General features: G+C 39.8%; 1 protein-coding gene across 9 annotated transcripts in view; it reads right to left on the bottom strand.

Moving 5' to 3' along the window:
- The window catches only part of szt2 (SZT2 subunit of KICSTOR complex), a 257630-nt gene that overhangs the window by 91835 nt on the left and 153480 nt on the right, over positions 1-12315 (bottom strand). For 7 of the 9 annotated variants that reach the window (XM_043698914.1, XM_043698920.1, XM_043698917.1 and 4 more), the window contains 2 exons: positions 7181-7231; positions 3045-3227 (listed from right to left, as the gene is read on the bottom strand). In XM_043698914.1, the coding sequence (XP_043554849.1) occupies positions 3045-3227; positions 7181-7231 (234 nt within the window). The remainder of the gene's footprint in view (positions 1-3044; positions 3228-7180; positions 7232-12315) is intronic. The other 2 variants (XM_043698919.1, XM_043698922.1) reach the window with 1 other exon arrangement.

The following is a 12315-nucleotide window of genomic DNA, read 5'->3' as shown; positions in this document are numbered from 1 at the left end:
AACATTTGCCTTCCGTAAGTGTCCTGACATTTTTGTGGAAGTGACTTTCCAGTGAACACTGGAAAACCTCACAATGTAAGGTACCTGACTAGCTGGCTAATCCTTCAATAAAATTCTCCTGGACGAGTCGCTTAACAAGCCAAGCTTATTCATCTCTGGACCATCTTTGCAAGTAGAAAGGAATTAGTGTAATTGGATAGAATAAAGTGGATTTGCTGACATCAAAACAAAACTTGCATTAATATCACAAAAGGGACTGGTCAGACCAAACAGAAACAAACTGTCTGCGGTGGCTTATGAGTGAAGAAGAAAAAGACAAATGCAATGGGTATAAGATTAAAAGGTAGGCACGGTGGATTAGGATTTACTGCTAATATGGAGAACATGAACCTGTGGGCCAAACAGCCTAACCCTGTGTTGTAAGGTTGATTTAAATCTGTGTGTCTGGACTGAGAAGTGGAATATAAGTTCCTAAAATGACAGGGTACACTAACTTTTGGGAACACTTAAAGAAACTGAAGTGGACAGATGCAGATGAAACACAATACACTGAAGTGTTACACATCAGTAAAAAACAGCAATATTTTCATGAACTGTACAAATACTGTCAGAGAGACTGAAATAGATCCAAGAGTGATGTTAACTTTAGAGTAGCAATCATGCTGCAGAGTTGAACAATGCAGTGCACAGCTGAAGTTGTCATACTAAAAGTATATAATGATTTGCTGAGGTCAAACTATGCAATCTCTGCAGACCATGTTGTGAGCATATAAAAATGATGAGGCCAAAAAGACGTACTGGTCAATCAAACAAGTACCTTGATGCCTATATCACCTCTTACCCCCTATTCCCAGTCTCATTTTCAACAAGAAATTGTCTACTATCTTCAATAGAGTTACTAAAAACAATAATGCGTATTTATTCTGTGCCTTTAATGTAGTGAAAAATACTATTATTAACTTTCTCACCATCATCCTCCTATGGATCAGCCCTACAGATTTCCAACAAGACTGACTGGCCACATAGATATTGAAATTACATGATTAGTCTGGGAATTAATATCCAGAAGAAAGCAGCTCCTGACACCCAAAACCTTTCTACCACCAGCTATTAAAGCACAAGTCTTTACTGGAGTTTTTTGTTGAGACAGGCTCAGTTCCAACAAACTCAAAAAGGTTGACATCATCCAGTCAAAACGACTCATTTTAAACATTCACTCTCTCCACCATCAGCACACCATGGCTATTGTGTGCACCATCTACAAGGAGCATTGCATCAATTCTCCAAGTTTTCTTCAACAGCATCTCGCAAACCAGATAACTCTGCCACCTAGGCGAACAAAGGAAGCAGGCAAATGGGAGAAACACCATCTTTAAATTCCTCTCTGAGTTGCACACCATCATGACTTTAACATGTAGCATTATTCCCTCATCAACCCTGGATCAATATCCTGGAACTCTCCCTAAAGCACTATGGGAATGCCTTCAGCAAATGGACCGTAGTGGTGTTGAAGGTAGCTCATTGTAGGTCAGCAGCAATGGCCATTAAATGAACATACTGCCAATGACAACAACAGCGAGTGAATGCAAAAGTTAAAGACGTTTTAAAAAAAAACAAACATTAACATCCAAATCCTGGAAGCAATGCAGAGAACGTCCATGAGATTTGCCCTACTATCAGAGGACTGTGTTACAAAATATCAGAACAATTTGATTTTTCAGTTTTGAGGCCATTGAAAGATGGCGTTATTAAAGCATAAAAAAAATTCTTCAGAAAACAAAGAGTAAACTTCAGTAGTGTGAGAAAACAATGCCAAGGCAGAATTGTCACTGAATTCATAATCCTTGTAAATCTAGCCCAGGAAAACAAGGGAGAAGACATGAATTCAAATTCAACCACATCCGTTGGTTGATTTTAAATTCAAACAATAATAAATCTGGAATTGAGAGCTAGTCAAAGTAATAGGCAACCACAAAACTATCACTGATTCTTGTGAAGACACATCTAACTCACTAATGTCCTTCAGGGAAGGAAATCTGCCACTCTTACTCAGTCTGGTTTATATGTTGAGTCCAGACTCTCAGCAACATTGTTGACTCTTAACTACCTTCTGACATGGTCTAGCAAGCTATTCAGTTCAAGGGCAACAAATGCTGGTCTTGCCAGTGATGTCCACATCTCATGAAAAAATAAAATAGTCAAAGTCCTCACCATCAACTCCTAATCACTCAAACTTGTCCATCTACAAGCTTTCTTTCAGGTTATAATGGAATATTTACCACACATGTTGATGGGTATAGGTACAACATTTATATCGCTTAACACCATTCAACACATTAGCTTGACTGGTGCCCCTTTCACTCACTCATTATTCACATTCTGCTTGCTTCCATCAACAATTTGTATGGATACAGTATGCACAACATACAAAACCATTACAGTACCACACCAGGGTTACTTTAATAGTCCTCTCACACCTGTGATCTCCATACCAATAGCTGAAATTCATGGCAGTAGCAACTCTGCAATGTTGTGCCCCAAATCAGATGCCATCCTGACCTGGTCATATCACATTTCCTTTATTGTCACAGGAAAAATCTTCAAATACCCCATCTATCAATGCTACCAGAGAACCATCATCACTAGAATTACAACAGTCTAAGGATGAGTACTAACACCACCATCTCAATGCTAACAAAATGGACACTAAAACAACTTTGCCCACCTTCTCAACAACAGTTAAAATTCACTTCAGTATCTCTCAATAGTTCCAGCTATAAAGAAACCGTGGCCAAGGTGAAATCAAGCAAGTTAAAGTAATGTTTAAAGCAGAATCAGAATTTTAAAAATAGTTTTACTGCACTGTCTCATTCTTACATTCACCATCAATGATAAAGGTTTCATCACAATTGAGTGGATCTTTCTCTACGACTACATTTAAACTCATAATATTAAAAAAGTGCATTCTTGGGCTTGCCAGTGATACTCAAGGGCGTATTTAATTCCCAATCATATATATCTGTTTGAAATGTAGTGGTACTTACCAGATATTTTTCCTTCGGAGTTGCTCTCATATCTAGAGACACAGGTCAGTTTGTTGAAGTCTGCTTCCTGAATGAGATCTATGGGAAAACATAATCTGGAAGGGTCTGTTTGCTCTTGCTGCTGTGTTGTCAGTATGGGATTTCCATGTTGATCCACAATAGATAAGGCAATACAGGCAATGCCTGGAGTAAACACAGAACAAATAAAATGAATTGGACCAATAGTGGGATCTGGAGAAGTTCATAAAGCGACATGAAAGCAAGTGCATTACGTAAATTTATACACAGTTTGATTTGCTGACCCAATCTCTTGCCTACGCCACTCTCACCAAAACCTTATAGCTTTGTTCACTTTGTATATCTCACCATCTTGACCTCTCAAACATCTGGTACTAGTTCATCTAAAAAATTCCAAAGAATTTGAATGCCAGAGGCAGGCAAAAATCAATATACACAGACAAGTACTAGAAGCTTAGGTGCTCAGCTGACACTTCAAATTATTGGGCTCATATTATGTCTTTTTATTTGGTTCTAAAAACAATTCCAAGAGAAACGTATACTGAATCACCTAGTGTAGAAATGCATCTCTGTGTTTTTCATGTTAGGAGTTAAAGGTTTTTCGTTGTGGAGGTCAAATAAAATGAGGCTTGCTACCAAGGAATTTCAAGGTCATGTAGAAGATCAACGTTAACCAAATTTAATTAATGAAGTGAATGCCAAGTGTATGTCAATACCTACATTAACAAACCATCGCGCACACACACGCACACACATGACACACAGAGAGAGTAAAAAGGTGTCTATTCAGGAAAATGCAGTTTTGATAGAATTGAGATACGCAATCCCAGAGTCATGTACTGTAAATGAATGAATTCTACAAGAAAAATATAATGGAATGATAAAAGAGAAATATGGCAGTGAGCATGTTTAAATTAATTTTGTTCATTTCTGAGAACAAAATCAAGCTCATTTTTAACAACTTGATAACATTTTAAGTAATATATATAATATAATGTTCATTGTATCATGAGCTCAGTGAAACCCACACCATATTCTTGTCAAAATGAAAATCATGAAGAATGAAATAGACTATAAAATGGCAATGAACAGCAGTTAAATTGATTTTCAATGTAGTGATGGAAAAACTAAGCATAATGGTCAAAATCTTTACCTTGTCTGGAGAATGTTCCAGAAACTCTTTTTGCTTTTTATCTGCTAGGAATCCAGAGTCCCAGGAGATCTGGATTTAAATTTTTAATTGTCAGGGTGGCCAGCACAAGCAATTCTGTCATCCAAGGAACACAGCGTGATATACCTCTCCATTAATGGTTGTGCGAGCTGGTTGATGAACTCAGTAAATGTTTGAAAAGAACTGCTTTAAATTTTCAGTTTGGAGCCACACGGCAAACTCAGTGTCTGGGACACATCATGGTGCAGTTGTCATGAACACAGCAATAAGCCATCAGGGATAATGGATATACTGGTTAACAACTTTAGTAACACAGACTAATGCTCAGCCATTCAAACAGTAACAGAGTTTTCATCCTTGGACCGGAGGCTGGCACTCATGAGCAGGGACGAATAGGATGGGGCACTGCTGGTATCATTTGGGTTAGAGGTTGGCAGAAGAAGTCCTAATAGAGATACAAGCACTAGTTGAGGAAGTGAAAATGGAAGCAGGCTACTCTGGCATTCAATAGCAAGGACGTACAATAGACACCCATGCGCCCCCCCACCCACTGCAGGGGATACGTTCCAAGACCTACTGTGGAAGCCCGAAATTGCAGTTGGAGTAAACCAATTCACTTAAAAGGGAAATTTACCTACCCGACAGCCCCCGATCCCTGGTTCCAGAAAGTTCCCTGTAATATGTTTGGGTTGCAGTAAACTGCGGGTACTTCAACACTGGCATCCTCCAAGCAAGGAGCAAGTCAAAAGAGCACAATGGGGTTTTGCATTGGAAAGGAGGTGTTACCCAAGACATTTGGTGAACGTCAAAGTTAACTAATTGCAAATGACACAATAGTGTCACAGGAGACTGTCTCAGACATTTGCACTCTGGCTCACAATAACCTGAGACTTCATGGTGCCCACGGCAGTCTCCCAACTGCAGTCAAAAACATTGGACTGCTCAATATTTATTTTGGTATTGAATTTGAACATTGCTAAAAAGAGAAACATATGGCTAAAGCTTTTAATATTTTTATACAGCCACTGCCAAGAAGCAGCATGAAATAGTCTGCTGAAATGTGTTGTTCAAATTTTTGAGATACTTTGTCTTTGCCAGCTAATTTGAGGTAGATTATGTACTTTTCAGGTCTCAAAGTCCTTCCTAGCCTTTTCAGCAATCATACAAATACAGCTCTAGACCTATCTTCACCTTACAAGCTTGACAGAGAAATAGAGTGCAAAGCTATCCTGATTAGATTACTGTTTATTGAGAATCATGCAAACTCACAAATGTGTCAAAGGTTGCCAGTTTCAGATATAAACAATGTCCATTCTAACCTCAATTTGCCCTAAAAAGGCAAAGTATCAAAACTATTTGAACAACAATTTATAAAAATGGTTAGAGCTTATTTTTCCTAAATTCAAAATATAACGGCCAACATCTGAGAGGATAATGAGACAGTGAAGACTACAGGGAAAGATGAACTTTTGAAGCTGTTTTAAGTTTTAGTAACATCAATTTAATATTAATTTACCATAGTTTACCGTATGTACAATTTATTCAGTAATTTATTCTGTAACCCAAGATGGCGCTGGAACATGGCAACACTATATAGGGGCCACACAGTGGCTCAGTGGTTAGCACTGCTGCCTCACAGCGCCAGGGACCCAGGTTCGATTCCAGCCTTGGGTGACTGTCTGGGTGGAGTTTCCGCATTCTCCCAGTTTCTGCGTGGGTTTCCTGCAGGTGCTCCGGTTTCCTCCCACAGTCCAAAGACGTGCAAGTCAGGTGAATTGGCCATTCTAAATTGCCCATAGCATTAGGTGCATTAGTCAGAGGAAAATGGGTCTGGGTGGGTTACTCTTCAGAGGGACTTGGTGGCCCAGCGGGCCTGTTTCCACACTGTAGGGAATCTAATCTAATTTCATGTACTTTTCACGAGTGACAATATTAAATAAATCTAAATCTAAATGGCAGAGAAAATGAATGCTTTTTTACTTCAGACATTCCAATATGCACTCTCTTCCAATTCTCAAATGCCTAATTTATCTGCAGGCTGGAGATCTCATCCATTTCAGAAGGACGCCTGTACATTTATACAAGTGAAACATGTCAAAAGGATCAGAAGGAAATGAAACACCTAAAGGGGCTTCGCCGACTACTACACCAGATTTTAGGATTCACCTATCAACTGTCAGACTTTTAAACTTATCTTTGTTTGGGTCAGGAGGAGCAGTCCTGCCCCTCTGAGCCTCAAAGAGAACCATTTGTGGTTCATTAACCGCTGACTGCCCAGGGAACCTTATTCTGAACTTGCCCCTTGATTTATGTTGGGCCAAAAAATCTTGGGTGATTTACTGCATGACTTAACATTGGAAAGACTTTTCTCACATTTATACATTATATCAAATAGTTAAGACAATGCCTAATTCAAGTGGAAAATCACTTCAGCTTTTATTTTAAAAAGTGTTAAATACCCAAAGTTCATAGCAATTCTACTCAGACATTGTAAGCCATTAAATCAATGCAGACCACCACCTTAGAAACAGAGGTTTCACTTCAGCTGAAGCTTCCGCTATAGAAAGCAATGGGAATACCAGCTTCTAAATTAAGTGAGGGCAAACAAATTCAATGGATTTAGAGAGCCATTATGAACCACAATTATCTGGATGCACAGTATCAAGCAGTCTACAAAATATCAGGATTCTAGTATAAAACATGCAGCAGGGAGCAACAGCAGAACATGCAGCGATATAACCATTTCCTCACCCTGCTCAAACATTTACGCACTAAGAATATAGCATTTGCTTTCATATCAAGAGTGTACTAAAATACTCAGCCAAAGTGACCAAATTGAAAGTGGAAATGAAATAGAATGGGACATTTTCAGAAAAAACAAAGAACAAAATAAGCCGTGGGGAAGGATTTTAATAGCACACTGCTGCATCTACAAATTAAGCAATACCTTGGAACTGGGAGGGTGGAAATAGATGCTGCACAAGTTCCACCATGGTACCTACATCAATGAAAAAACATTCATAGATAGCTTGTTGACCTAAAACACTTTCAACACCAATAATTATTAGAGGAGAGGCCCTAAACAGGTTGAACAAGCTCTAGAATGAAACAAATAACACAACAAAAGGTACATAGTAAGGACATAGGTAAAAACAATGACTGCTGATGCTTGAAACCAGAGTTTAGATTAGAGTGGTGCTGGAAAAGCACAGCATCTGAGGAGCAGTAAAATCGACGTTTCGGGCAAAAGCCCTTCATCAGGATTACTGCTTTTCCAGCATCACCCTAATCTAAACACATAGTAAGGACATGTTCATCGTTGCTGTGGTAATCGTGTGACTGTTGATAAGGATATACACAAACTAGAAAAGCAGCTTGGAATTACATCTGGCCTATTGGAGTCCAAATAGAAGAGTAAGACTTTTATCATCGCTCTGAACACTTTGAGCAAGTAGAGTCAAAATTCTGTTTTACTCATGCCAAAGATGAAGGTAACAGAAATATTCAGTATTTTAAAAAAAGATGGCAAGGGGTATTTTGCCCAATTGACAAGTTCTGGTTGTCCTAAAAGGAAGCATCAAAAAAGATGGGGCACTGTTAGTATCCATTGGAGAGCAAAGAAACATTAGGAGCATCCATTCTAGGTTTCAGACAAGGAGATCCTCACCTAAATAGTGGTAGTGTTTCAATTATAACTCTGTAATGCATTAAAACTCTAATCCAAGAATCTTGACAAGGAAAGGTACAAAAAGAATGAAGCACCAGAAAAATTATAATACCCAACAAAGAGAAAGTGGTGCACTTTAAATAGCATCTCACACACTGCCAAGGTCTTGACTTTAACCATGTGACCTGGAGGAGAAGCACAGATATCTCACCATGATATTTGAATGGAGATGTGCTGTCCCTAAATGAACTTTCACTTTTTGTCAGTGTCTCACAGCACAAGCTTGAGAACAAGTTGCATCTTGGTATCAGACTATTTATATCATTTTAGGGCACATAGTAAGTTGTGTGGATGGAAGCAGGAAGCTACAAACAGGAATATATCAATAGCAAAGCAAATTAAATATGTGGAGCTCTGAGGACACTCATTCTGGATCAGAGAAAGACAAATGAGACTATTTTCTTAATTTGGAATATAGACTTATAGACTAGAAATAACATACAAGTGAGCGTACATTGTTTTGAAATTTTCTTTCTTTGCAATTTTATTTTGCATCACTGATAGGCACTGTTTTTTAATCTTAATTCTCTGTAAAGGAGTAAGGAGATTTAGCTGCTATATACAGATATCAATAAAAAATGTTAGTGCACAAATGCAAATGTTAATCAAATAGGCTAATAAAATGCTGGCCTTTATCTCTAGGGAACTGAAACTCAAAGGAAAGGAAATTAAGCTTCAGTTAGCACTCCAGATAGCATCTGGTGAAGTGTTGATTTGGTAATGAATCCCAGGAATGATATACTTGCATTGGCAGGAGTAAAAGTGCAGGATCACCAGAATAAATCAAGGAACAAGTAAAAGGGTCAGATTATGAGGATAAATTGCATACACACATTTTGTATTATCTTGAGTTTACAAGAATCAAGGGTTCTCTAATTGAGATTAAAATCATAAAGAAATTTCTTGGAGTAGATGCAGATAATTTATTTTAGTGGAGAAATCCAGAGCAGGTGAATAATCTTAAGATTAGAGCCAGTTAGCTGTGAATTAGGAAGCTTTCTTTTTCTCATTAGTGTGCATTTGGCACTTGCTTCCCAAGAGGCAAGAATTCTGTGGATTGTCAGATGAAAACACTGAGGCAGCTTGTAGATGTTTTGGAGTGGCGGGGGGGGGGGGGGTAAAGGTAAAGGATATCAAGCAACATGAAATAAAGTGAAGTCAATGGAATATGCTCTTGACAGTAGAACAATTAGGAAGGCTGAATGGTCTGAATGGTTCCAAGAATGACAGTGAGAGACTGGGGACTCACTCACAATGAAATATCCAAATCTAGAGTTACCAGGATCTGCAGGCATCCAGTCTAACAATATGTTGCGAAAGACTGCAAGATAACAGTTCCTCAGAGAAAGTTATGGGCAAAAACACGGTGTTGGTGAGGACAGTGCAGGAGAGAGAGAGAGAGAGAACCTGCACAGTTACTATCTTTGCTGCTTTTGAATTCATGTATCGCTGGACATGGGAGTGCATCTGGGAAAATTAACAAACAGTGAATTTCCCAACTAATCTTTGAGGAACCGGTTTGGACGAAGTTCACAACACAGAATCAGATAAGTTAATTGTTGTTTTAAGTCTGTCCAAGAGAAAGGCTGTTTTAGTGAGTACAGTGGGTTCTTTCTTGATTATATGTTTTTGGAGATAAGTCTGTAGATTGTGAAGGAGAAAAAATGGCCTTTGCAGTGATATGTACTTCTTGTCAGATGTGGGAGTTTAAACAGAGTTTAAGGGTTACAGCAGATTATATCTGCCATAAATGCTGTTGGATGCGAATCTTATCAGATCGAGTGGATTGGTTGGAGAGACAGACAGAAACGATGAGGAATTTGCAACAGCAACAGTATGTGATGAATGGCAGTTATAGGAAGGGGGGAAAGTCTCAGATACAGTCACATAGATAGGTTAACTCCAGGAAGGGTAAGAGAGGTCAGCACCTAGGGCAGGAGTCTTTTATGGATATACCCATTTCAAACAGGTATGCTGTTTTGGAAAATGTAGGGAGTGATGGATTCTCAGGGGAACATAGCATGAAGAGCCAAGTTTCTGGTACAGACTGGCTCTAATGCAACGAGGGGTACGCTGGCTTCCAAGAGACCAATTGTGTTAGGGGATTCTGTAGTCCGAGGTTCAGGCAGACATTTCTGTGGCCAGTAGAGAAAAAACAGAATGGTGTGTTGTTTCCCTGGTGCCAGGATCAAGGATGTCTCAGAGAGAGTGCAGAATGTTCCCACGGGGGAAGAGGGGCCAGCAAGAGGTCATTGTCCACATTGGAACCAACGATATAGGAAGGGAACAGGTTGAGATTCTGAAGGGAGATTATAGAGAGTTAGGCAGAAATTTGAAAAGGAGGTCCTCAAGGGTAGTAATATCTGGATTACTCCCAGTGCTACGAGCTAGTGAGGGCAGGAACAGGAGGTTAGAGCAGATGAATGCATGGCTGAGGAGCTGGATATTGAGAGAAAGATTCACATTTTTGGATCACTAGAAGCTCTTCTGGGGTAGAAGTGACCTGTACAAGAAGGACGGATTGCACCCAAATTGGAAGGGGACTAATATACTGGCAGGGAAATTTGCTAGAACTGCTCGGGAGGATTTAAACTAGTAAGGTCGGGGGGTGGGACCCAGGGAGATAGTGAGGAAAGAGATCAATCTGAGACTGGTACGGTTGAGAACAAAAGTGAATCAAACAACAGTCAGGCGCAGGCAGGGACAAGGTTGGACTAATAAATTAAACTGCATTTATTTCAATGCAAGGGTAGGCAGATGAACTCAGGGCTTGGTTAGGAACATGGGTCTGGGATATCATAGCAATTACAGAAACATGGCTCAGGGATGGGCAGGACTGGCAGCTTAATGTTCCAGGATACAAATACTACAGGAAGGATAGAAAGAGAGGCGAGAGGAGGGGGAGTGGCATTTTTGATAAGGGATAGCATTACAGCTGTGCTGGGGGAGGATATTCCTGGAAATACATCCAGGGAAGTTATTAGGGTGGAAGTGAGAAATAAGAAAGGGATGATCACCTTATTGGGATTGTATAATAGACCCCCTAATAGTCAAAGGGAAATTGAGAAACAAACTTGCAAGGAGATCTCAGTTATCTGTAAAAATAATACGGTAGTTATGGTCAGGGATTTTAACTTTCCAAACATCGACTGGGACTGCCATAGTGTTACAGGTTTAGATGGAGAGGAATTTCTTAAGTGCATACAAGACAATTTTCTGATTCAGTATGTGGATGTACTTACTACAGAAGGTGCAAAACTTGACCCACTCTTGGGAAATAAGGCAGGGCAGGTGACTGAGGCGTCAGTGGGGGAGCGTCACTTTGGGGCCAGCGACCATAATTCTATTTGTTTTAAAATCATGATGGAAAAGGATAGACCAGATGTAAAAGTTGAAGTTCTAAATTGGAGAAAGGCCAATTTTGATGGTATTAGGCAAGAACTTTCGAAAGCTGATCGGAGGCAGATGTTCTCAGGTAAAGGGACGGCTGGAAAATGGGAAGCCTTCAGAAATGAGATAACAAGAATCCAGAGAAAGTATATTCCTGTCAGGGTGAAAGGGAAGGCTGGTAGGTATAGGGAATAAGACCATAAGACATACGAGTGAAAGTAAGGCCATTCAGCCCATCGAGTCCTCTCCGCCATTCAATCATGGCTGATGGGCATTTCAACTCCACTTACCCGCATTCTCCCCATAGCCCTTAATTCCTTGTGACAGCAAGAATGCTGGATGACTAAAGACATTAAGAGTTTGGTTAAGAAAAAGGAAGCATATGTCAGGTATAGACAGGATAGATCGAATGAATCCTTAGAAGAGTATAAAGGAAGTAGGAGTATACTTAAGAGGGAAATCAGGAGGGCAAAAAAGGGACCTGAGATAGTGGCAAATAGAATTAAGGAGAATCCAAAGGGTTTTTACAAATATACTAAGGACAAAAGGGTAACTTGGGAGAGAATAGGGCCCCTCAAAGATCAGCAAGGCGGCCTTTTTGTGGAGCCACAGAAAATGGGGGAGATACTAAATGAATATTTTGCATCAGTATTTACTGTGAAAAAGGATATGGGAGATATAGGGAAATAGATGGTGACATCTTGCAAAATGTCCAGATTACAGAGGAGGAAGTGCTGGATGTCTTGAAACGGGTTAAAGGTGGATAAATCCCCAGGACCTGATCAGGTGTACCCGAGAACTCTGTGGGAAGCTAGAGAAGTGATTGCTGGGCCTCTTGCTAAGATATTTGTATCATCGATAGTCACAGGTGAGATGCCGGAAGACTGGACGTTGGCAAACATGGTGCCACTGTTTAAGAAGGGCGGTAAAGACAAGCCAGGGAACTATAGACTGGTGAGCCTGAC

Source organism: Chiloscyllium plagiosum, chromosome 11 (genome assembly GCF_004010195.1).
Source record: "Chiloscyllium plagiosum isolate BGI_BamShark_2017 chromosome 11, ASM401019v2, whole genome shotgun sequence".
Classification (NCBI taxonomy): domain Eukaryota; kingdom Metazoa; phylum Chordata; class Chondrichthyes; order Orectolobiformes; family Hemiscylliidae; genus Chiloscyllium; species Chiloscyllium plagiosum.
This window is presented reverse-complemented; position numbering and strand designations above follow the sequence as displayed.